Raw genomic sequence first — 25,642 nt, forward strand, 5'->3', positions numbered from 1 at the left:
TAACTTAAAAAGGTGAACCACCCACACTTCCTTTTGTTACCACTGGGGCCTGTGTTGTTTCCTGTCAGGTGATCAGTAACAGGAAAAAAAGGTATCTTGTTTCAAGGGCTACCAGAGACTCTCTGGTCTTAGTTTGCCTACTTTGGAACCACCGGATTCTTAAAAGAGTTCAACAAATACTCCTATTAAGGTCCTCACAGCCTTCCACATGCTGTTAAGAAACATGAGTCTACAAGTAACTTTAAATTCATTTGTGGAACTTGAGATGAGCATTGGCGAGGCTGATGTGGAAAAGTTGATCTGAGTTTGAAGGATTTGGCTGGCAAGTGTTCTATAAAACAACAATGAAATACAATGGACACAAGTTGCAACCCAGCAATGTTTATTTTGAGACAAGAACTGCTGTGTTTTAGAGTTTTGGTTATGTAACAATCATAAAAAAAAATTACAAAGATGGATTTTCTATGGGGGTATGGTAACTGGTTACTAAATCAGCATCAATATTAGGTGTAAATTATGCCTGTGACTGTTTCCGCTTCCAACAAACCTTCTTGAGGCAAGAATTTTAGCCAACATTCATGTTCTATAATCCAGTTGTCTCATGGCACCAATATGGCAGCCAGAATCCTATAAAGACAAAAAACAATTCCCAAATACTTGCCCCATGTTTAAAATCACATGACATATGATTGACAAACTAACTGCATTGCATTGGCTTAAGCGACTCCCCTGTCCATTTCATGTGATGCTGTTATATTAAGCCTTAGTTATAAAGCAATACTTGCTGCACCATTCCCCCAGGAACAGGGCTATATGCATGTAGTTCTTTTAAAAATCCAGCATTGAAGATGGTCATTCGTGGCTTAGTCTGAATTAAACACTAATCAGAAACAACAAAGGCCATTAAACTATTGAAGCTTTTCGTTGTGACTTCCATAAAGCGATGGCGAACGGTACCTATCAAACTGTATATAGAACTCACACCTACACCTTAGTAATGGAAAACATAACGGGATCAAGCAAATGCCAGTACAATAAACTCAGGGTACTACCTAAAGGGAAAGCTGCCAGTGCTGGGTTTTAATACTCTGGTTTCTTGTTGCACCACCAGGCTGCCATGCAAAAGGTTTTGTTAATGCAGGGAACCAGCTGTCAGTGAGGCAGAAGTGCAACATACAGGGAAAGATGCAAACCAAGACTTTAGGATCTGGAGTAAAAGTTTAAAGCGCAGAACACAGGAGTGTCCTTTGATTGTGGCAAGAGCTTTTCGTAGCATTTCAGCTTTCTGTAGGTAGGTAGGTAGGTAGGTAGGCCTTGAGTTCTGCTATTAAGCTGCATACCTTTTGTAGCTTCGGACACATTGGCCTTCTGGCTAATGTGCAAGTTACAGCCAACACTAATCAGTTGTAGCAACAAGGATTTACGCTAAAGCAACATAAATAGAAAAGAACATTCAAACAAACAATACGAATGTCAAATGATCAGTAAAAAATAAAAAAAAGAAATGCGGAGGGGAAATAAAAGGGTGGCTAGGTAACTAGGAAAACTGCTGTCTCTTTCCTCAGACTGGTACTCTGAGCCGTATGTGGGTAACAACTTAAAGCTTTATTATACTGTTTTAGAATAGAAATAAAAGATGGAATTTATTCAATGTCCATTTCAGGAAGCTTCTTCTCTGCCTCTGTAGCAGCTGGATCTGGATTCGGCTCAGCAGCCTGTGGCCCTTGGCTGTTTGCACTACCATCAACTGGTCCATTCTGCTCATTTGACTGCTCCTCTTTTGGTGGCTCGACCTTGGGCTTCGGTTTTGTTACTATTGGGTTGCACAGGTTTATTAACTCCTTCAAATCGACAGATGTAAAGGGTAGACAAAAAAAAAAATAAAAGGAGAGAAAAAAAGTCAACAAATGTTATATTTATGTTCTTCTGATAACTGCCAAGTCAAAAGAATGCAGGCAAGGGTAGCACAAATCACATATACAGTGCCTATCTGGCGGGGATAATGCCCTGGTGTGTGCAGCACAATAATGTGAAGAACTACACATCAGCGCACAAACAACTAATTCAAAAGGAGTGGGAGTGTTCCCTATATCATCAGTTACTGTGCTGTGCTTCTGTTTAACCCTAGAGGCTCAGAACAGCCCACAAAATATAAGAAAGCAAATAAAACAAACAGGAAATGTTATGGGGCATTGAAGGTGATGACACTTCCTGTTAACTGAGTAGCCGGTCAGCAAAAAGGTTTGTACAATGCTTTGAAACAGATAACCTCTCTCTAAGGTGGCTTGATACACCACAAAATGGCAGAAAAAGACACAGACAAAAGTGCAGTAAACTCACTTTAGTTTTGCCTTGGATTTCCTTGGTCTTCACTATTGGGTCTGCAGTAGGATCTTGCTTCATCTGTAAATTCATTTTGTTATTCAGCCATTCCATGGCCTCATTTACACTCTTTTCCATTTTTTCCATATCAGCAGGATCCAAGTGATCGTATGCCTCTTCCTACAAACACGTGACAAAATATACATATTTTGTTTGCTTTTTTTATATTCCAAATGATATTCAATTGGTTAACAGAGCCAGAAACAAAAACTGGAGCTTGACCTCTGATAATTCCTCTAACAAAATTTCAATACTTGCCACTAAACTAAAACAAAATCTAACCATTTTACTGTAAATGGAGGATACATTTATGTTATGTACTTAAAACAAACTAAAATTACGGCTTTAACTGATAAACATTGACATACTGCCAATTTAATCAGGTGCCACATAACCTGCCTTTCTCTAGGATCTCAGCAATAAAAGTGCAACCCACAAAGCGGCAAACCTTACCTTATTTTTGAAGGCATTAACAACTTTCAAGTAGAGTTGAATTTGCTTCCCCAGTTCATCAAAAGCTTTTGGTCTTTCCTCATATTCCTGATTGCGTATCTGTATAGGGTTCCCTAATTTCTACAAGCAAAAGAAAAGTATGATTACAGGCATTGAGATGGGCAGATCTGCATATCTTATTAGTAGTAACATTTAGGGTCAACATAAACAGCTATATAGTGCTTAATCCATTAAGTGTCACTGTTTTAGATTCTACATAAAAGTACTATTGTGCTGATGCCATTTGAGTTTCCCTTCTGCTCTATGGATGAATGTTTACTGGCAATACACAAGGTAGCAAGGCTATAAAAAAAAAAAAATTATTGACAACGAGAAGGGTTAAAGAAAAAATTGCTTGTAAAAACAAAAGGATGTTCAGATTTTTACCTTCAAATCATTTAATTTATCAATATAAACTTGTTTGGGCTGATCTTCCCCATCTTCATACAGCCAGTTTTCAGTGTCCTCTAGTTTTAGAATGAAGCTGTTCCGGTCCTATTAACAAAAGTGCAGACACAATAAACCAGGGTTCTCAAACTTGTAGTACTCCTGACCCACAACTAAATGCAGAAAGTCTTGGGAAGCCATACCAGTGTGAATAAAGTTTCTAAGGAATGCTGAATTACAAGGCCTATAATGAGTTATTTACAGCCAGCCAGCAGTAGCCTTTTTCTGGTGGCAATTGTGCCTTTGTGCTTCCAAGTCAAGCATATTATCCGTTCCATGCCTGTATTTATTCGCAGGCTGAGAATCAGCCCATGTGGCATTAGCCTACAGGCTCGAGGCCTATACGGGTTTTAAACACCTATTTATGGTGACATTCCAAAACAAACATAATACGTTACAGATTTTAGAAAAAGGAGATAAGCAAAATATTTTATCAAACTTATGAAGGCTATTGTGATACTAATATCTACAGTTAGTACTAGTGGTTGTATATATAGTGTATGTATGTGAGTGTATAGATTGGTAGGTGTGGGTTAGGTGTGCTGGGTTTACTTGGATGGGTTGAACTTGATGGACACTGGTCTTTTTTCAACCCTATGTAACTATGTAACTATGTAACTATGTAAGCAAAATATTTTATCAAACTTATGAAGCTGGCATGGTACCAAAAAGAAAAAAAAAATGTGCAGACTGCAAGTTATGGCAGTGGCACAAAGTAACTTTATTATTGCTCATGGGTACCGCAGCTCAGTACCTTTCATGTTTATGTATAAATAGTTTATAATTATATGCAAACAATCAATGAGTTGTAATGTATCAAAGCTATCTAAGACAGGTCTGCAAAAAAGCAAATAGCTCCAAGTGATTTTTTTTTTTTTAATAGCGAATGATGATGTAAGTTTGATAAGACTAGCAGAACAGACCTCAAACAAACCATCTTATATTTGCATTTGCACTGTGAATAAGGCTGCATTGCAATTGGCCACCCCTAAGGGCCATGGCCCGCAGGGAGATTAGTTGCCCATGGTTAAATCTTGCCCACTGTAGGTGACTAATATTCCACGGGCAATAAAGTGAATTGCTGATAGGAAGGCATACACAGTGCTTTGTTTTTCAAAGTTTCCTCCTGCAGAACAAGCGAGTTCTTTAGGGAAGTGGCTGCTGCTGATTCGCTTTGTAAAAAGGACAATATTTTCCATGCGCAAACATGAACAAATACATTTAGGCCCTGAGCAAGGATATGTGGAGTCCAAACGAAATATTCTTCATCAGCCTACATAATACTATCAATTTCATTAAAGGAAAAAGAGTGCGTAATTCCTCATAAATATATAGGCAGCAAAAACCTGACACAAGTAGAGAAATATTACAGAATATGTCCAATATTTATATAGGTGTGGTGTGCCCAGGAAGCTAAATGTGTCTACATTTCCTCAGCCATAAAGTTGCTGTACTGCACCTAGTTAAAAGGGTAGTTTACCTTTAAATTAACTTTTAGTATGACATAGGCAGGAATTTCCAATCTGCAATTGACCTTTATTTTATAAGTTGTTAACTTTTTAATTTCAGCACTTGCCTGAATGCTAGGGTTAATTACCAATAGCAACCAGGCAGCAGTTAAAATCAGAGGCTGGGACATGAATAGCTGGAGCCTGAATAGTAAGATAAGTATTTAAAAGTAATAATAAAACCTCATAGAGCAATAGTTTTTGTGGCTCCTGGACTGAAAACAATAACTTCCTGCCCACAGAAAAATAAGTAGATTTATGCACAAAGTAATATACTCACATCTTCGCTGACAAACTTCTCATAGATTCCACTAAGCTTGTCCCTCATCTCATACACATATTCTTCTACTGCATTCTTGGCATCGTTCCGTTCCTTTTCCAATTTGTCTTGCATAATCATCTTGCCCTAAGGAGAAAAGAGTGAGAAGACTATCAGCACCTTAAACCGAGGCTCTAACATTTAATGCTATTCCACTGAATGCCAGCTACACTTTTTATGAATTTAAATACATTACAGTGGCAAAAAAAACAAATCGATGTTTGCGTAGCAAGTTCATACCTCATTCTCAACAAACAAATTAAGCATGTCCCTGCCAATCTGCCATGGGGGGTAGTGTTCAATGGGCAAGTCAACTGTGCTGGTCTTCACTTTTGCTTTCTTGGCTTGGGGAGGCTGATCGGTCTTTTTATCCTTGGTCCCAGGTTGTGAGGTCTATCAACAGAGCAAACAGAACTTATTATAAACAAAACTTGTTGTTTGTGTTTCACAGGCCTGGCATAATAATTCAAAGCTTCTGTTGAGTAAAAGTAACATTTCCAGCTCCATCATTTATCCAAAAAAGGTCAAAATCTCCATAGGATTGTTTCCATTACACAGAAGGAGGGAAGGAGAATCCAAAGCAGTCACTGCTAGGAGTATGTAGGAAAGCATATAGTCATGCTAAATCTAACCATAACTGGCTGAGTTACATATCTACATATATTTGGTCTATTTTACAAAAGGATGCATTTTCTTTAAGGAGACGGAATGCTTGAGAAGATTTTACTCTAAACAGAAGTAAAAATAAGGATCTAGCGCTGAAATAAGAACACACAAATTCCTATCCTCACAAAAAGCAGAAAGATATGACCTGTCAGCAGATTTTCTGTTTCTTTACAGCACCAATTTATATTGTGATAATAATGGTTTTCAATACAAGGGACAAGCTTAGATTATATGTACCTCCATCTCATCAGGGTTCGTCTTGCTTTCTGCTTGCTGGTTCTCTTCTGGTTTAGCTTCTTCTTGATCAACTTGCATTTTCTGCCAATAGAGATTCAGAGACACATCAGAAAACATGCATTTCTGAAGATATTGTTAACTGCCATACATACTATGTATCTAAATCTTTGCTTATACACCAGTGAAAAAGGACAGGTGCTTGACAACCATGGCTACAGAACATATAGGGTTATGCAGACACATAAGGTTATGCAGCATGCATGAAAACAATAAAATGTTTCTGTGTGATAGCCAAAGATATTAGAAAATGAACTATTCAAAAGATTTAAAGAGAGGGTGAAATATATTTTGCTGTAAAGTCCATACTAACTGGAATCTGAGAAAGTTTGACATCAGTTTAAAAGCAGCATTCACAAACAGATTAAGAGTGAAGTCAGGAGGACAGGACATTAATTAAAAAAAAAAAAAAACACTCATACAGCTGTGCATGGAGAACTTTGCCACCAAAAGCTCCTCAGAAAGCAACAGATCCAGCTTGTAATGCCTTAAGATGTTTTCTCATTGAATGTGCTTTCCAGAAGGAGGAAAAGTCTTTTAAGCAAGGTTTTCAGAGAGCATTATTGGTTCCATTTATTAAACACACTACTCATTGCACTGTGAAATGTAACAAATAAAGAATCACATCTGAAGGATGTGCTCTATACAAAGCAAGCACACTTGGACATCTTGCTTTTGCTTGCAGATAGCTTTCTTATTGCTGCCCTTAGCCCTACCATTTTTGTCATAAAAACCTTAATGGAATTAACAAGTGGGGTTTGACCAGCTTCATAAAGACACAATGGAAGCATCCATTGCAGGAACAACTGCAAGAATAAAATTCTCCTGCTCTAGGCAAAATACTGCAGGAAGAGAGGGTCCTGTGGACCTTTAATGCAGACAAACATGAAAAGTACTATCCAAACTCCTTTTAAAATCTTCTACCAAAAATTCTAAAATTAAATGAAATGGATAAACACTCACTGAGGCTTGCTGTATTGCTTTACCTAATTCACTGACAATACAACTATATAACAATGCCTTTATTTCAGTTTCAGATACCAGGCTTAAAGGAGAAGGACAGGTAAAAACTAAGTAAGCTTTATCAGAAAGGTCTATGTAAATACAGCCATAAGCACTCACAGAAAAGCTGTACTTAATTCTCTATCAAAAGAAACACAGGATTTCTTGTCTTCTTTTGAGTACACGTGTTCTACAGTATCAGATTTCCTCTCCTTTAGGGCTCCTCCTTTTTTGTTCCCACCTCCCATAAGAATTCACTCCCCCTCCCATCAGAATGTATGATCTGAGCTACCAAGGGCTAGAGCTACAGCAAGGAAGCGACACAATCTACATCTGTACACGGTATAGAGTGGTGAACACCAATAAGAACAAGTGGGAGGACTTGAGCAGACAAAACTGGTGAGCCCTGTGCACAGTGCTATATTCAGAGGACGGAGAGACTTGTGTTGCTATTGTGGGTGAGATTGCTGCTTGGGGTCTGGTCAGTGATTATCTAGAGCAGTGCTGTCCAACTTCTGTTGTACCGAGGGCCGGAATTTTTCCGACCTACGTGGTGGAGGGCCGATAATGGAAGCCAGTTTTGACCACTCCCCTTTTTGAAACTGCACCCACTAGAAACCACACCCATGTTATCACATGACCATACCCATATTAATGGTTGTAGTACAGCAAAAACCTGCCATACTCTGCCTGCCCTACCCGGCCTGCGTGTGCCATACTCTGCCTGCCCTACCCGGCCTGCGTGTGCCATACTCTGCCTGCCCTACCCGGCCTGCGTGTGCCATACTCTGCCTGCCCTACCCGGCCTGCGTGTGCCATACTCTGCCTGCCCTACCCGGCCTGCGTGTGCCATACTCTGCCTGCCCTACCCGGCCTGCGTGTGCCATACTCGGCCTGCCCTACCCGGCCTGCGTGTGCCATACCCGGCCTGCCCTACCCGGCCTGCGTGTGCCATACCCGGCCTGCCCTACCCGGCCTGCGTGTGCCCTACCCGGCCTGCGTGTGCCCTACCCGGCCTGCGTGTGCCCTACCCGGCCTGCGTGTGCCCTACCCGGCCTGCGTGTGCCCCTACCCGGCCTGCGTGTGCCCTACCCGGCCTGCCCCTACCCGGCCTGCGTGTGCCCTACCCGGCCTGGTGTGCCCTACCCGGCCTGCGTGTGCCCCTACCCGGCCTGCGTGTGCCCTACCCGGCCTGCGTGTGCCCTACCCGGCCTGCGTGTGCCCTACCCGGCCTGCGTGTGCCCTACCCGGCCTGCGTGTGCCCTACCCGGCCTGCGTGTGCCCTACCCGGCCTGCGTGTGCCCTACCCGGCCTGCGTGTGCCCTACCCGGCCTGCGTGTGCCCTACCCGGCCTGCGTGTGCCCTACCCGGCCTGCGTGTGCCCTACCCGGCCTGCGTGTGCCCTACCCGGCCTGCGTGTGCCCTACCCGGCCTGCGTGTGCCCTACCCGGCCTGCGTGTGCCCTACCCGGCCTGCGTGTGCCCTACCCGGCCTGCGTGTGCCCTACCCGGCCTGCGTGTGCCCTACCCGGCCTGCGTGTGCCCTACCCGGCCTGCGTGTGCCCTACCCGGCCTGCGTGTGCCCTACCCGGCCTGCGTGTGCCCTACCCGGCCTGCGTGTGCCCTACCCGGCCTGCGTGTGCCCTACCCGGCCTGCGTGTGCCCTACCCGGCCTGCGTGTGCCCTACCCGGCCTGCGTGTGCCCTACCCGGCCTGCGTGTGCCCTACCCGGCCTGCGTGTGCCCTACCCGGCCTGCGTGTGCCCTACCCGGCCTGCGTGTGCCCTACCCGGCCTGCGTGTGCCCTACCCGGCCTGCGTGTGCCATACCCGGCCTGCGTGTGCCATACCCGGCCTGCGTGTGCCATACCCGGCCTGCGTGTGCCATACCCGGCCTGCGTGTGCCATACCCGGCCTGCGTGTGCCATACCCGGCCTGCGTGTGCCATACCCGGCCTGCGTGTGCCATACTCTGCCTTCCCTACCCTGCCTGTGTGTGCCATACTCTGCTTGCCCTATGATGCCTGTGTGTATGGCACACACAGGCAGCCTACAGTGACACAATGCTGGCACTGCTCCTACAGTCTGCACAATAACTATATATTAAAAATTTTTTAATTGAAGTACCACCTCAGTATATGTTCTTTTTGTAGTGTGCAGGGATTATTTGTGGGTTTCTACTGCTCCTGAGGTGTGAACAGGGGAACAATATGGGTGATTACAGCCTGAGCCTGAGGTGTGAACACTGCAGGGGGTGAACAATGCAGAGATTAAAAGGTGTGAACAACACAGGGGATTACATATTTAAACAATACAGCCTGATTACAGCCTGAATCTGAGGTGAGAACCATGCAGGGGGGGCAGTTAATCACAGTACTGATACCATTTAAAGCTTACACAAGAGTAAGCCATCAAAGCAGCCAGACAGGTGGGGGGCCACACAGAGGGGGGTCGCGGGCCGCCAGTTGGACAGCACTGATCTAGAGTAAAGTGTGATTCTATGAGGAGAGACTTGTAAAATACCCCGTTGGCAACAATAATTAACTCAATAGATAAGTTAAGTTGATTTTAGTGAGATAAGATTTTTTGGTTTTTGAATTATAAAATCCTGATCTATTGAGCTAATTATAACATTTATGAATTGAAGTGAGACATAATATCAAGTTAATGAATATGAATAAAAAATTGTGATTTTTAAATGCATTAGTAAATCTCAATACAAATAAAATTGTAGTTATATTGCCTATTCAGTTGAAGGTGGCAAAGGTGGATACCCACCTTTTAGTACTGAGGTGTAGGTCGCACAATACTGGGCTATATGATTAATAGGTTTATTGTGCAATAACCATGCACATTGTAACACTAAAGGCCCTAAAGTGGCTGAAAAAAAATTTATTAGCACGCAAGCACCAGTATAGCTCATGTTACCTCCTCAATCAGAAAATAAAGTTTGGCAAATGTACCTCCTCCTCCTTTGTAACCTGGTCTGTTTCCATGGGTTCCTCACCATCTTCTGTTTTGTGGATTTCAACAAGAGAGGCACTGGATACACTAAATATTCCATGGATATTGACTCGTACTTTCACCTTTACTTTAGAACTGGACCCATCAGCTTGTGGGATGACTTTCTGAATATGAAATTGACCTAACAGACAAAACAAATTGAAACCTTATCATAACGGAATTTCTTTTGCTGATTATTTGCTTAAAACATTTTATACAAAAAGCCTGACTTATGTACTTTCTGAATTTCTATCTAATGCCGATAAAAGAAAAAGCACTTCTCTATTAGGGCAAACGCTCAAAGATAAGTTCAGTTACTACCGTCTGAGTCTTAAGTGCCCTAAGTTACAGGAAGGTCAAGAATGACAAAAACATTTCATGGGCTGTAAAACACAGGATAGAAAGGGAACTGTTTTGTTGCCCATGCTGGAGGATTAAGTGCAGGTGACAAATTACCCCATGTGCCACAATCCTAAACCCTCAAAAACTCATATTTAGAATATAAAAAGTGCAGTGCTAGATGGTACACTACCATGAAGTAGGCACATCATAAACTTGCACCCTATGATAAAGTCTGAGATAACTGATATGCAGTTTATCTGGATTCTATCAAGCAGTTTATCTTCAAGTTCTGCCTGCTGATGTGTAAAATATAAGCCCTTAATTTCAATGACCATTTAAACAAAAATAAAATAAGCAATTATAATTACCTAAGGATGGGTCTGGATAGGGCAATTCCTTGGGAGCACTGTAGTAAGCATCAAGATTGAATGACTCCTTCCTGTAGAAAGTAAGCACTTTGGAAAAGGGAGCTGCATGATTCTTAGGGAAGACTTCACAATCACTGAAAGTAAGAGCAACAAATCGTGACATTTAGTATAAAGGGAACTCGACAAAACTTGCCAGTAGCGTATTTTCTGACACCAGTTCAGTTCATATATGCACAGTCTGACAATAAAACAGAGGTCCATGTAATGTTCACTCTAGGAAGAAATCAAATTTAAAGGACAAAAAAAAACAATTAAACGAGTTATAAACCTTGAAGTGTGTGACTAGGCTAGGTTCAATATTAAACTGTTGTTTCATGATATTTATGGGCAATGGCACACATTTCAATACTTGAAACTTCCTTAACACAGACCCAAAAAAATCACCTAAATGAGACTATTTCACACATTAAAAAATGCAGGAGGCAAGTCTCTAAAATTGTTACTGTACGCAAGTTTCTAGCCCCCCACCAAACAAAACACAAAATAAGATTAATACTGTAAAAAGGAACGTTAACTGTCAATAGTTACCTTAAGCCTTCCTCAGCTGGAGAATTCCATTTTAATGATATAGGATATGGTACTAGATCTGTGATGGAAAATTCTCGCACTTTAAAAGCTGGGGATAGGATTGCACACTGTAACAGAAAGAGAAAAAGTCACTCTGTAAACTGTATATAACATAACAGTAACTTAGATAAGTTCATAAATCTTAAAATATCAACAACGTTTAGGCTTTTGCCTTGAAAAAAAGCCCAAAGTCGGAGCCAAAACTTAGTAAAATGAACAGAATAAACCACCTTAAAACATGCAGCAATTAAAGTGCAAATCAGTGCATGTGTATTTTGCTTCCAAGTACAAAGTAAAAGCAAATACATCTTACAGTTTTTAAATTTCCCATTTATTTTCCCTTGTGTGCACGCCTACATACTACCTTCTCTGTGCATTTGAATTTAAACATGAGCAGAAGTCAGAAATAACAGCTAGAAGAAAAATAGTCGTCCTGTGTACGTATCATTTCAGGCTAAGCTGAACAAAAAAATGCTCATGCCATTCTATACAAAAACACATCAGAATTCTTAAAATAACATGGGAAGATCTTAATACATGTTAATAGGCCCATTTATTATGGTCATTCCATAAAACGTTTAGTCCTAAGTCTATAACCAGCAAAAGTCTGGGCTAAAAATCTTATTTTTCTGTAATGAATTGCTTTCTGATGTTATTACAGCATTTTTTCCTGATCCAGACTCCTGATCCTTAATTTTGGGGTCCTTCCACCTGCAAAGGTGCCCAACAACCCTAGTATTGCCAAAAAGGATATTCATCTTAAAGAAGCATACAAACGTAAGTAATCGAACAACTAAATTACACTTATTGAATGTACTGTTCTAATCTGCTCTCTCAAATCTGGAATGTTTATGAAATTCAATTGCTAGATCAGTGATGGCATCAACAAACATACTTTGAACCCAGAATTGCTATAGATTATTATTGTGTATCTTTCTATCCAAGCTACTTTTCAGCCTTCCAGCTCCCTGGTTACTAGGCTGACCCTAGTAACCAGGTAGCTGGAAGGTTTAGCAACTGGAAAACAGCTAAAATGCTGAACTGTAGATGGAAATATAGGAACTCAAACTTTAATGTACAAGTACACTGAACCTAAAATAAAAAGTAGTTAGGGCTTGAAAGTAAATTAGATGGCAAACTACTGTGAAGATGGCAGCTTTAACTTACAGTTTACAATGTGACTGCAGAAACAAAATCTTAATTTTTTACTATGCTAGTCTATTTCAGTGTTGTCCTTTTTTAGCGGTATTTAGCCGCCAAGTGTTTGAGGTTCCTGGTATATCGAAATAATGTTACTATTGTACTCCAAACCCTGTTGAGAGCCACATCTGACCCAGGAGCCTTTTACTTGATACCGGTGCTCTTTTTAATGTAGCAGTAGTGGTAATTTTAAATGGTTATATAAGGTATGTATTCCACAATAAGGCTTTGTAGATTATTTTTCTTTTTTTTTTTTTTTTTTTTTTTAATACAGTCTGGCTGCATGTCCTAAATAATATGTATTATATACTGCCTTTACTGAATATTATTCCTCCTCCCCATCTTAAGTAGTCACTGCATTTTAAAACAAAACATTATTGTATTGCTACAGCTCTGCAACAACATTTTGCAGACACAGCACTTCAAAGTAATTTATCAGGAATTACACTAAGCAGTCAGTTTTGGCACAGAGATTTTTTTTTGTTCACCAAATCAATATACAGACTTTGCAGTATTCAAGCTTTGGTAAAGGTGGTTCACTCACCTGCAATGCACAGCCTCGGGCTACAGCTTCATCAGCATTCAGTGTTGTACTGACTTCTTTACCAAAGAACCTCATTATTCTCTCCTTCACAGCAGGGATTCGAGTGGCACCGCCAACTATCTCTACTGCATAAATATCTTCTTTTTTTAGTTCTAAGATTATAACACCACAAAATCACTGCTCTGTACGGTTTACACATTATATTACATTATATTATTTATACAAGTTTGAAAGAAAAGTTTGCTTTGGTCTTTATGAGCACTTCCCAAAAAGGAGGGTACTGACTTATTTCCCTTAATCAACTTCCCATACTCAGAGATGGATCAGCATTAACAAGGGTGAGGACAGGGACTAATTATAAAGGCCCTCCGACTAGAAGAGGAGATAATGGTGCAGAGGGTCCACCAGGGCACTGACTAATAAACTGTCTCATGACCAAATTTAGGGAGCTTCTAAAATGATTCTGTTGTGGACCTCAGCATGTTGTAGTTAAGACTGTCTCTTCAGTTACTGCTACTAATATTAACTGTATCTATCAACTATAAATGACTGTGAAAAAGGTAAAAATTATCATGGTAAAATGTAAAAAAAAATGGGCAAGGTTACTTTAAGTTTTGTCTGAGAACATGCGACTTATTATGAAGCATCATACTTTGAGAGAGATATTGTGTTGGGAACCACCTTTGCGATTAAACATATATATACATATATAGTTAGAACTGCTTTGTGTCTGCAGCTTATGGATAGGTGTTGGCAATATTCTGTGAGAAAGTGTGAGAAGGGTATCCGCAACAGTAAAACATCATACTGCATGATTAACAGTTTATTTTAAAACTGAACAACTCTCAGATATTTTTTCAGAGGAACAAGATCTTATTCCCTTTGCCCCTTTTTTGTTTTCAATTCTATAAACATTCTCACTCTTCGATTTCTGTGTTAGAAAAATTGAGCCATCTGGAGACTTAGTCTTTATTTACTTACTGGCTTGTTCCAAAACACTTCGTAGTGGTGGTTCAACTCGAGATAAAAGGCTGTCACACATTTCTTCAAAATGCCCTCTATGTTATAAAAAATAAAGACATAAATCAGTGATATTTTAGCATTATGTACAAGATGCTGTTCAGTCTATTTAACAAGGTCAGAGATGAAGAAAACAAAACCCCATGTTTAACTAGGACACTTGTAGAGATAAAAGAGGAACAGGCCTTTCCTTTTTTACATACAAAAGGTTAACAGGTCATTTCCGTACAGACCAAGGGAACAGCTTCTGAAGTTGCTAGCAAAATTCTTAGTATGCCATATTGCTGGCGATTTTTAAGTTAGTTATAAAATCTCTAGTACATCACACAGGTGGGCACTAGTAAATGACATGTAGCCATCTTTTAGTTACTTAACATAAATTAGAAGTTAGTTTATATATGATAGATTCTACTTGTGCTATAAGCCGCTAATGTTAAGGAACAAAAAAAAATAAAACTGGGTAAATAGATGGGTTGTACTAAATAAAATAATATGTAATCTAAGTCTGGAGTGTATGGATATCTAACATAACAACAAGAATACTACTGTACTTCTACTGAAAAAGATAAAAAACAAACAAAAAATAGAATACATCCAGAAGACAGGTGAATATCACACATATGGGGAAAGGCTATTACCGATTCATAGATCCAGTCACATCAATGTCATTCATGAAACATTCAATATTAAGTGGCAGTTCCGAAGCATTTGCACTCATCAATTTCTTAAGCTTCTCACACTCCTGAGCAAGACGTAGCAAAGGCCTAATCTTGGACTTGATATCCAGCTTGTATTTTTTGCCAAATTCTTCAACGAAATAGTTTACCAAAACGTCATCAAACTTCCTGCCACCCAATGTAGGGTCAAATGATGTGGCAAGGACCTGTAAAAGCATTTGCAACCAAATGTAGTTAATGATGCAGTATTATAAGTATACATCAAAAGGCTTATTAAAACACTTAAGTCCCCTAATAAACATTTAGGAAAAATTTAAATCATTGTGGGTCTGGAGATGCTTAAACCTACATAATAGAATGTAAACAGAAAGCTCCAACCAATTAAATACTTTAAACAGTAATACCTACCTTGAGTTTGCCCTTGTTAAATGCACAGACAGACACTTGATAGGCGGAATGTCCCATATCCGCAAAGACCACAATTCTGGGTTTCTCTTCTGGAGCAGGCAAGTCTTGCTTATAAATACCATAGGCCAAAGCAACTGAAAAGAGTAGGAGAAGCAATTAAGAAAATCAGTGTCCTAAGCACTTCCTATTAGGACTTGTGTATTGTTTTCTTGTACTCCATATTGCTCTGGTTTATAAAGTTAAATCAAAGTCATATGTTACATGGAAAAAAGCTCCTGTTCCTTGCAATGCGTACAAACTATAAAAGTTTGCTTTGTCAGTATGGAAACAAAATGTCCTTCTGCCATTACCTGCAGTTGTTTCATTAATAAGGCGCAAACAGTTCAGCCCTGCAATCTGTGTGGCATCAACTACAGACCGCCGTTCTGCATCCGTAAAGAAAGAGGGAACCTGGAATAAGACACAGTTTAAATTTAGTGCACAAGTTTCCTACATACGCCCCAGACTATAGAATTGGTTTAAGCCCCTGCTGTGATTGACATGTGATACTCAACAATCATAAAAATCAACACTGAAACAGGACAAATAAAGAGAAATACTATTTGGTTTATGTTTAGAAAGCAACTAAACGTTAATACATTAAACAGTGTTTTTTCATACAAGTGGTGATTTGACTAGTGGTGGGAGTACTTAAGGGAGACTTACACAAACAGGCACAACAGAACCTGATGGACAATCCACGGACTTTGATCCGGTTTCTACTTTATGTGTGCATGTTACAAAGCCATTCCAATCATTATGCTCTACATCAGTGCTGTCCAACTGGCGGCCCGCGGGCCGCAAGTGTCCCACCTGTCTGGCTGCTTTGATAACTTACCTTTGTGTAAGCTTTAAATGGTATCAGTACTGGCCCCCTGCACGGTTAACACCTGAGATTCAGGCTGTAAACCCCTTGTATTGTTTAAAAATGTAATACCCTGTGTTATTCACACCTTTTAATCCCTACATTGTTCATCCCCTGCACTGTTCACACCTCAGGCTCAGGCTGTAATCACCCACATTGTTCACACCTCAGAGGAGCAGTAGAAACCCAAAAATAAACCCTGCACACTATAAAAAGAACATATACTGAGGTGGTACTGCAATTAAAAAGTTTAATATATAGTTATTGTGCAGACTGTAGGAGCAGTGGCAGCATTGTGTCACTGTAGGCTGCCTGTGTGTGCCATACTCTGGCTGCCCTATGCTGCCTGTGTGTGCCATACACACAGGCAGGGTAGGGAAGGCAGAGTATGGCACACACAGGCAGGGTAGGGAAGGCAGACTATGGCACACACAGGCAGGGTGGGGCAGGCAGAGTGTGGCGCACACAGGCAGGGTAGGGAAGGCAGAGTATGGCATACACAGGCAGGGTAGAGTATGGCAGGTTTTTGCTGTACTACCACCATTAATATGGCTATGGTCATTCGATAACATGGGTGTGGTTTTAAAAAGGGGAGTGGTCAAAACTAGCTTCCATTATCGGCCCTCCTCCACGGAGGCCGGAAAAATTCCGGCCCTCGGTGCCACAGAAGTTGGACAGCACTGCTCTACATAAAAATACACACGAGGCAAGTGCAGAAAACCGTTCATATGCCCTTGTAGAGAGTCTGTTCAAAAAAACCCCACTGGCCCAACAATATTAAGTAGGATAAACCTTCCAATGCATACTGCACATCTGTAATACAATTATAGTCATATTACTCACAGCCACAACACAGTCCACTACAGGTTTTTTCAGTGCACTCTCTGCAGTTTCTTTCAGCTTGGTTAGCTGCATTGCAGTCACCTGTTCAATGGTAAAAGATCTCTCCTCTTCCAAGTATACAACCTACAATTAAGAAACAACAAACTAAAAAAGTAGCAGAGCTACAATATGTTCCACAGGCAGCATTTTTACAATGGCAGCCATCCCATGAAAAGACAGTGGTCAAAATACCATTCCCCAACCACGGCCATGTTCTATTTAAAATAAATAGGCAAATACTTAAAAGAGAACAAAGTGAAAAAAAACAATGTAATTTTGGGTGACCACCTTGTCTCTTTGAAACACTTGACCCTACACTGTTTAATCCTTTGAAATACTCACCTTGATTCCTGCAGAGCCTGTCGGCAACTCTACGAGTTCAAAGGCAAGACCAGGCTTTTCTGCTTGCACAAATGGATCTGTGTATGCCCGCCCATGGAACCTTTTGAAGCCTTGTAATGTGTTCTTTGCGTTTGATATTACCTAGAGGAAGAAATAAATCAATGGCTAAATTACAAATCGGCATAAATGAGTGTTATGGTATATTTAGAATTTTAATGAATAGTATTTTAGCTTTTCTACATTAGATAAAAGGAAGAATTTTGTTTAGTTAGAATAATTATTTCATATATTAGAAAATCAAATAGCAATGTATAGGTGAAAAAGAAATGTACTGAAACACATAAAAACATATTGAATAACATCAGTTATTAGTTCACAGAAAGAAAGAGGACAATGCCTTCAAATAACAGAGAAATTGAGTTTTCTTGTCATTAAAAGAACAATTCCCCTGTGTGTTATTTGAAGGGTGCAAAAACACCTTGTCCTTAAAAGAACAGTGTTTTACAGTCTTTCACTGCATCCTTAAAAAACACTGAAAAAAAAACTACAGTGTGCTTGGCACTGACTAGTCTAGAATAGAAAATTGCTTGTTATGTGTAATCATGTATGCTCAAAAAGGACTCCACCCAAAAAAACGTAAGGGTGTGTTAGTCTGAAATGTGTCTCTTGACTAGATGCATGAAAACGACACAGGAGGGCCACAGGAGCACTTGGGGACCGCAGTGTACTTCAAGATGGCAAGGGGGCTCTGGATACAAGGATAACAGCAGTAAATGCCCAGGCATTCCCAGCTTGTTGCGGGGGGGTTTAAAACCTGGTTAAGCACTTTTCAAAACCAGTACAGGTGTGGGACCCATTATCCAGAATGATCGGGACCTGGGGTTTTCCAGATAAGGGGTCTTTCCTTAATTCGGATGTCCTACCTAAAGTCTGTTAAAAACATTATTTAAACATTAATTAAACCAAATAGGATTGTTTTGCCTCTAATAAGGATTAATTATATCTTAGTTAGGATCAAGTACAAGGCACTGTTTAATTATAACAGAGAAAAGGGAAATCATTTTTAAAAATGTGAATTATTTTATTAAAATGGAGTCTATGGGAGATGGCCTTTCCGTAACTCGGAACTTTCAGGATAATGGGTTTCCCGATAAGGGGTCCGATACCTCTCCTACTGTGGATTACAGAATCAACAATGTGTGTCACTTTGTTATTTATGTCCTCTTATCCACAAACCTTAAATTCTACATTATGTGGCACTAAAAAGGGTTAAAGGCACCCCTAACAAGATCACCTTGTACATCAGCACCTACTACCAATCATACTGGGAGAACTCAAACTGGCAAGTCATATAGCAGGCAGTGGTTACATGGCATAGCACAATTTGAGAGTAGTATTTAGTATGATTTGAGCAACTTCTTTGGAATATAATATAGGTAGATATATTAGACATGGTTATAAACACATAACAAAACATACTTGACTTTTGGCTGCTGCTCCAATAGATCGATTCTTCGGACCAAATGAAATACATGCTCTGTAAGATAAATATATACATTTATTAACGAGGGCATGCATTTATTGGATAGCCAAGATACTTACTTACTACTTAGTGCACTCTAAAAACTATAGTTGTTGTGTGGTTTTAAAAGGGAACAGGGTAGAGAGAGAATTTCTAGCCCTTTAAATGTAAGCTTACTGTGAGCACAGACCAATGGCTATTTGCATGACAATATGAAAAAACATGTTTAGGACCACATGATTTGCTAAAGGTATACTCTATAAAAATGTAATCGTTTAAAAACATGCTTGTCTTGATAACTTGTATATAGGCAAGAGAACCGTTAGTTCTGGAATTTTCATTACAACCTTTTATATTTGAAATGCAAGACTCCCATAAGAAGTAGTCTTCCTGTGACGCTCCATTGTCTTCCTAAATGAGGATTACAACACAATAGGCAGCCTATGGGAACTATACTGTGGCGGTTTAAAAGGTAAATACAAAACACCTCTTTGTCATTCCATCAGAGACAAAGGAGAAGCCATGTCAAGGCTTCCCTGGGCGGGAGTAAAAAACATAAGGAAGAAAAAAAATAAACAAACAAGGCCACAATATTGGCACACCACAGCTGTGCTTTAGATCTTTCTATCTACACTACAATCTACAAATGCGATCACCCGAACAGCATGTGTTGACAGAGATCCATTCTCAGCAGCCTGCGATGAGACTCCTCAGTCAACTGCATGTGATACACGTCTCATTGAGTGGCCAATTATAAGGAACAAGGCTGCCTTCCCTGTACAGAATCATACCTCTTATCCATAAACATAAAAATCTCCTAGAACTACTTAACCGTGCTACTACAGAGGAATGCATATGAAAGGCTTCATTTTACCCTCCTTTTAAAGGAACAGTAACACCAAAAAATGCAAGTGTATAAAAGTATCTGAAATATAATGTGCTGCTGCCCTGCACTGGTAAAAGTTGTGTGTTTACTTCAGAAAGTCTACTATAATTTATATAAATAAGCTGCTATGTAGCCATGGAGGCAGCCATTCAAAGGAGAAAAGGCACAGGCACATAGCAGATAACAGATAAAACACTATTGTATTCTACAGAGCTTATCTGTTATCTGCTATGTAACCTGTGCCTTTTCTCCTTTTTTCCAGCTTGAATGGCTGCCCCGGTGGCTACACAGCAGCTTATTATATAAATTATAGTAGTGTTACTGTAGCAAACACACCGGTTTTACCAGTGCAGGGCAACAGTGCATTATATATTTATTACTTTAAAGCTCTTTCATTTTTTTGTGTTACTGTTCCTTTAAGTAGGGGCCATGCTCAAACTTAAGGTGGCCATACACGCACCGATATTATCGTACGAAACCTCGTTTCGTACGATAATCGGTGCGTGTATGGTATGTCAGCGAGCCGACCGATGTCGCAGGAAGCTGCTGAAATCGGTCGGCTCGTCGATCGGCCAGGTTAGAAAATTTTGATCGGGCGCCATAGAAGGCGCCTGACCAAAATTCTCCCTTCAGAGCTGAATCGGCAGAAGGAGGTAGAAATCCTATTGTTTCTACCTCCTTACCTGCCGATTCAGCCCTGAATGGTGTGTGGCGGATCTGACGATGTTTCGTGCGACCGATGGTCGTACGAAACATCGTCGGATCGCCACGTGTATGGCCAGCTTTAAGGTTGTGGACAGCACAAGTCTAGAAAATATCAGAGCAAGCAACTAGGAGAATTACAATTAATTATGGTAACCTTCTTTTGCTTAATAATGCTAATATTTTCTCACTTTGTTTTGCAGTTTTTAAAAAGAATGTAGTAAATTCTTACAATATATGCCTTTAAAGCATAAGGCTAGAGGGCAGTATTCAATTATATACAGCATGGCTGAAGGTGCAACCATTAGTGCAGAACAGTTCCACAGAAATAACATAATAGGAACACAAATAAGTCACTCATTACTTCTTATTAATCCTAAACACCAGGAACATCTGGTTAAAAAGTGTTTCCCAAAAACACAATGCTTATTTCATTATGGCCTGAAGACATATATTTTAAGCCTTAGCGACAAGGTTGGATGTTTTAATGGTAGCGTCCAAACCTTACATTTACATGGATATCATGCAAAAGATGATTCTGCAGTTGTGAAAGTCACAGCAATAAAATGTAGACAGTGGTGTTGTAAGGCTATTTGCAACTAGTCTTTGTTGTGCACTTGCCAGGTTTAGAATGTAAACTGTTAACTGGTTGCTATGACTTAATTATTCTAGCAACCAAACAGCAGTTTTGAAGTTGAATTGTAAAACTAAAAGAGAGGCTGTAATAAGAAACAAGCAGTAAAAAACATAAGAACAAAAACTGTACTCACAGTTTTGGTTGCTACACTTGCAATGCATCAGTCGCACACAGGAAAAAGGCAGAACAGAAAGGCTGCAGACCCATCCTATTGATGGTACAGTTTCTTGTGATATACATTATTGGCTATTGCCATATTTGTAATATTGTCAGAATATACAGATAGCCAGTCCAATCCTTTGAGCATCTACTCAATTGTCTACAGAACTGTACTGGGCTTAGGAGACTAGATCAATACCAAGAGAACACCTGTCCCCAAAAACTACATATCACTAAATCCTGTAAAAGACCAAAGCAAATATTCCAGATTTATGTAGTTTATAACAGGAGTTTTGCTATGCAAACAGTGAACACTAACTTCACATGCTGAATACCTGAAATGCCCTGCCCAATGTATCTCACCATTTCCTTGATAAAAAGTAAATAAAACAATTGAAAAAAATTATAACTATTTACAAGGCTTTTGATCCCTTTGCAAGATTAGCTTTTTAAGAGACACAACTTAGCAATATCTACAGGGAGAAGAACAAACACAAAAGTTAGTTTACACAAGCATACCTAAAATTTAAACCCAACGAGATTTTTAATACCTCCAGGCCAAGATTTATAGAATTATTAGGAGTTAGAAGGGAGCAGCGTATATAAATTGTACATACATGCATCACAACTTCAGGCACGTGGGTAACAGCTTAAGCTGGCCATACACGCACCGATAATATCGTACGAAACCTCGTTTTGTACGATATTCGGTGAGTATATGGCAAGTCGGCGAGTCGACTGATATCACAGGAAGCTGCTGATATCTGTCGACTCGCCGATCGGGCCAGTTAAAAGATTTTGATCGGGCGCCATAGAAGGCGCCTGACCAAAATCTGCCTTCAGCGGTGAATCCGCAGAAGGAGGTAGAAATCTTATTGTTTCTACCTCCTTATCTGCCTGTTTCAGCCACCTTTTGTCTTAATACTCAACTTGGGTGTGATTTAAGTGGGGTATTTATCTTACAATATTATTAGAATAGGGGACTATACATACATTGACTGATGTCAGTGCCTCATTTACATGTATACAAATATTGTATTTTAAATACAAAATATACTATACATGAAAGAAGGCAATGACAGGACATCCTATGATACTCATTTAAAAAAAAAACCTTTTGTGAATTGTAAATAAGAAAATAATTTAATGGATAACCTATAATATCTAAGCCATCCAGAAAGACACAAACTAGTAGTAGCAGCAAGAGCAAAAAAAAAGCTATGCTTTTAGGAATGAGTCAAAAAAAAAAAAAAAATTACGAAATTTGAAAACCATAAAACCTGTATACAGATGTCTTGCAGACTGATCCAAGGTTACTCCCACATACAAGAGGTGACTCATTCAAAATATAATCACTGGGTAAAGCACAGCAAACATTTTACATAAAAAAACTGTACCACCAGTGAAAGTTTAACTGGCTTTTAATTTAACTGCTTAATCTTAAAGTTATTTTGTGGCAAACTGGCTAAATAAATTACTGAATGAATAGGTCGGTGCTTTGACTTATTATATTTGGAACTGATGCTGAATTGAGACATGACTATGTGTCCGATCTCTTCTCATATTATATATATTGATCGAAAAGTGGCCTTACATGGCCCAATATTGGCTGCCAATCTGGCCACAGACTTGCTACCTTTATGCGTGTCTAAAAGGAATAAATGTCAGCCTCCTCATCCTATTTGTAAGCAAGACTTTGTCATTTATCAAATTGGAAACCAGTAAAATCCAATTAAATAATGACCATATTGAGCTTTGGTCTATAGGAGTGGTCCACTTCCAGCAGGTCTGCATTTTGTTTGGCAAACTCAAATAATTTTTTCAATAGTTCTAAAGATCTTTAAAGTAATCATTTTCATACCACCTCATTTACATTTAGGTCTGGACAGCCACTGAATTTGCCCGACTATTCTCTGAATGAGACTCGTTAGGTGGCTACTTGGATGTTTCTGCTCCATCCAACACTAGCAGCTGGATCATGTGCTGTGCCTGGACCCAATCTATTGGATGGCATGGATGTCCAGTAGTAAGAACTGTTTGTGCAAATATGACTATAATAAATATAATTTTAATTTGTGTGCTATTTTGCATTCATATGGATTGATTAATGCGAGAGATCCCAAATGTTAAGGATCAGGTCTCCCAAACTAAAAGCTCCATTAACCAGCATAATTCTGCTGAAAAAAATGGACATTATGTGAGAGAGATCAAATTCCAGATCAGAGAAAGAATTCTGACACCAGAGATGGATAAAAATAAGGTATCGTTTTAAGAACAAAGACAGATCTATTAGATTCACTTGCTGGTGTATTTATGGTTGAAGTGATAACACAAAGCATAAGGGTGAAGACACATGGGGCTACTAGTAGCAGCTACTAAAATAGACAATGCTGATCAGTTACTGTTAATTGTCTCTATGTGTGTTTTAGCAGAGGCAATTCTCAGTATTGTCTATGGTAAAGTATTTTCTGGAGTTTAGTAGTATCTACTACTAGTAGCTCAGTGTGTCCTCACCCTTACCTACATCATTTTCTATCACATTTATCTCATTTAAATTCATTTGAACTGGGTTTGTCATGCAGCCAATGCATATCTTTGTTCATGTATATATGGTTATGGCATTAGATTTGTGACATACTTAAAATTGGCCAGATATTTACCAAATGGTTTAGAAAATGCTCAGTGGGTGAGACATTGCTTTGTTCATGTCATGCTCTGCCAACAGGTCTGCATTATGGTTATTGATCCATGCTGCAGGGATGGATTCTGGGACTTGAAGTCCATGTCCTTTTCATGGTGAGTGGTTCACATATTGGCCCTGAAGTGTTTTGCATATGACACAGGACTATAACTGCAGAAGCCAGATGAAGAATAATGAAAGTGGTATGTACTGTTTTAAAGAGGATACCCATCATTTGTTAACAGTTAATTTGGTTCCATTTGTGTGGCAGTGGTGATTAATTATTAGGCCAAGTGATGTTTTGACTGTCTGTATCATCCAGCTAAAATAGCTGCAATTAAAACACCAATTGCTGCTCATACTGTTGTTAAACAGAAAGAACTATGGGTGATGCAAAGAAAGCAGTGACAGCCAGATCCCCGCCTGAAAATACCCGGCCAAGGTCCAACTGTTACCACTCTCCGTGCAACAGCAAAGGAACTTCTCACTAAATACTATTACAAGCACTGAAAGGCAGAAAGGAGCATCTTGTCCATTGACTGATGGCAGCAGCAAGCAAAATGCCCCATGTGCTACTAGCCATAAAGGCAACAAGGTGTCATCATTTCACCTACTGTTATATGCAATGTCAACAGGGACCCACACAACTGGAAACTGGTAGCTGGCTAGGGACAAGACATATTTTTCAACTAGTATAATTAACTTCTAATTATAAAGGCAATAAGAAGACACAATGTTATAAAATAAGGGAGAAATGAATGAAAAAGAGCATAAGAGCCATTTCATTGCGTGCACACAGTTCTCATTAGGCCCCCAGGTGTAAAACCCAGGAGGAGCCACGCTGCAGTTCCTGTGGGAAACATATCGGTAAATAGGGCAGTTCTGCAAGAGAGCTCATGTACGGACAATTCATGTGTGACACCACGAGTTGTGCGTAACGTGTGCCTATGAAGCAATAGGAGCACAGCGCTATGTAACACGCACAGCGCTATGTAACACGCAGCCTTTCCAGCCGCAGGGAGACCTATGTAGCACTGACAGACAGCATGGCGGCGCCCGGCAATATACTCACGGGGTGCTGCGGTCGCTGTATTCATTGGCCACCGTTTCGATACCCCCGGCCCGAGCGACGGCGACATAGCAGCTCAGGAATCCCAAGTCAAAGCCCACCACCGACATGTCTACAGCACAGCGACAAGCAGGGTGGACGGCGGAGGGGCAGCGGGAAGCACTGAGATCCGGCGGGCAGCCGCACTGTGCTATTCTCCGCAGGGGGGAGATGAATGGAGCCGCGAGAGATCTCGAAAGTTCTCGCTGTCACAGGAGGAGGGAGAGAAAAGCGGCAGCGCCGGGTGATATCGCGATATCATTACGTCACAAGCCGGGCCTAAACTTACCAATCGTCGCTTCCCTGCGCTTGTTGGAGGCCAATAGGCAGTGATGAAATCCTCTAGACGTCAGCGAGAGAGTGGGCGGGGCTTAGTGACTAAGCGCCCTCCTCACGCTAGGTTTTCCTTTTCAAGGGGAGGGGGCGGAGCAGAGGCCTGTGTTCGATACGTCAGAAGCACGTTGAGGCAGTTGCTACGGATACAGCAAGGATGGGGGGTTCCAGTGGGCAGTGACGCAATGTGCC

General features: G+C 40.3%; 1 protein-coding gene across 1 annotated transcript; it reads right to left on the reverse strand.

The window, feature by feature from the left end:
* Positions 1-365: 365 nt before the first annotated feature.
* hspa4 (heat shock protein family A (Hsp70) member 4) lies at positions 366-25,305 on the reverse strand. The gene is made up of 19 exons (NM_203921.1): positions 25,082-25,305; positions 18,903-18,960; positions 17,424-17,564; positions 17,043-17,165; positions 15,646-15,745; positions 15,296-15,429; positions 14,849-15,093; positions 14,172-14,248; positions 13,191-13,342; positions 11,408-11,514; positions 10,820-10,953; positions 10,070-10,251; positions 6,052-6,132; positions 5,389-5,541; positions 5,110-5,235; positions 3,262-3,369; positions 2,836-2,955; positions 2,341-2,502; positions 366-1,841 (listed from the first exon to the last, which is right to left on the reverse strand). The coding sequence occupies exons 1-19, from the start codon at positions 25,186-25,188 to the stop codon at positions 1,644-1,646; spliced, it is 2,508 nt and encodes an 835-aa protein (NP_989252.1). The 5' UTR covers positions 25,189-25,305; the 3' UTR covers positions 366-1,643.
* Positions 25,306-25,642: the final 337 nt, after the last annotated feature.

The sequence above is a fragment of the Xenopus tropicalis genome, chromosome 3 (genome assembly GCF_000004195.4).
Source record: "Xenopus tropicalis strain Nigerian chromosome 3, UCB_Xtro_10.0, whole genome shotgun sequence".
Lineage (NCBI taxonomy): Eukaryota > Metazoa > Chordata > Amphibia > Anura > Pipidae > Xenopus > Xenopus tropicalis.

Excerpts from the sequence above, each read along its gene's own strand:
- hspa4 (NM_203921.1), bottom strand. The coding sequence starts at position 25,188 with ATGTCGGTGGTGGGCTTTGACTTGGGATTCCTGAGCTGCTATGTCGCC. Across the intron at positions 10,252-10,819 it reads CTATCCAGACCCATCCTTAG|GTCAATTTCATATTCAGAAA; the intron begins GTAATTATAATT and ends TTTGTCTGTTAG. Across the intron at positions 5,542-6,051 it reads CGAACCCTGATGAGATGGAG|ACCTCACAACCTGGGACCAA; the intron begins GTACATATAATC and ends CTCTGTTGATAG.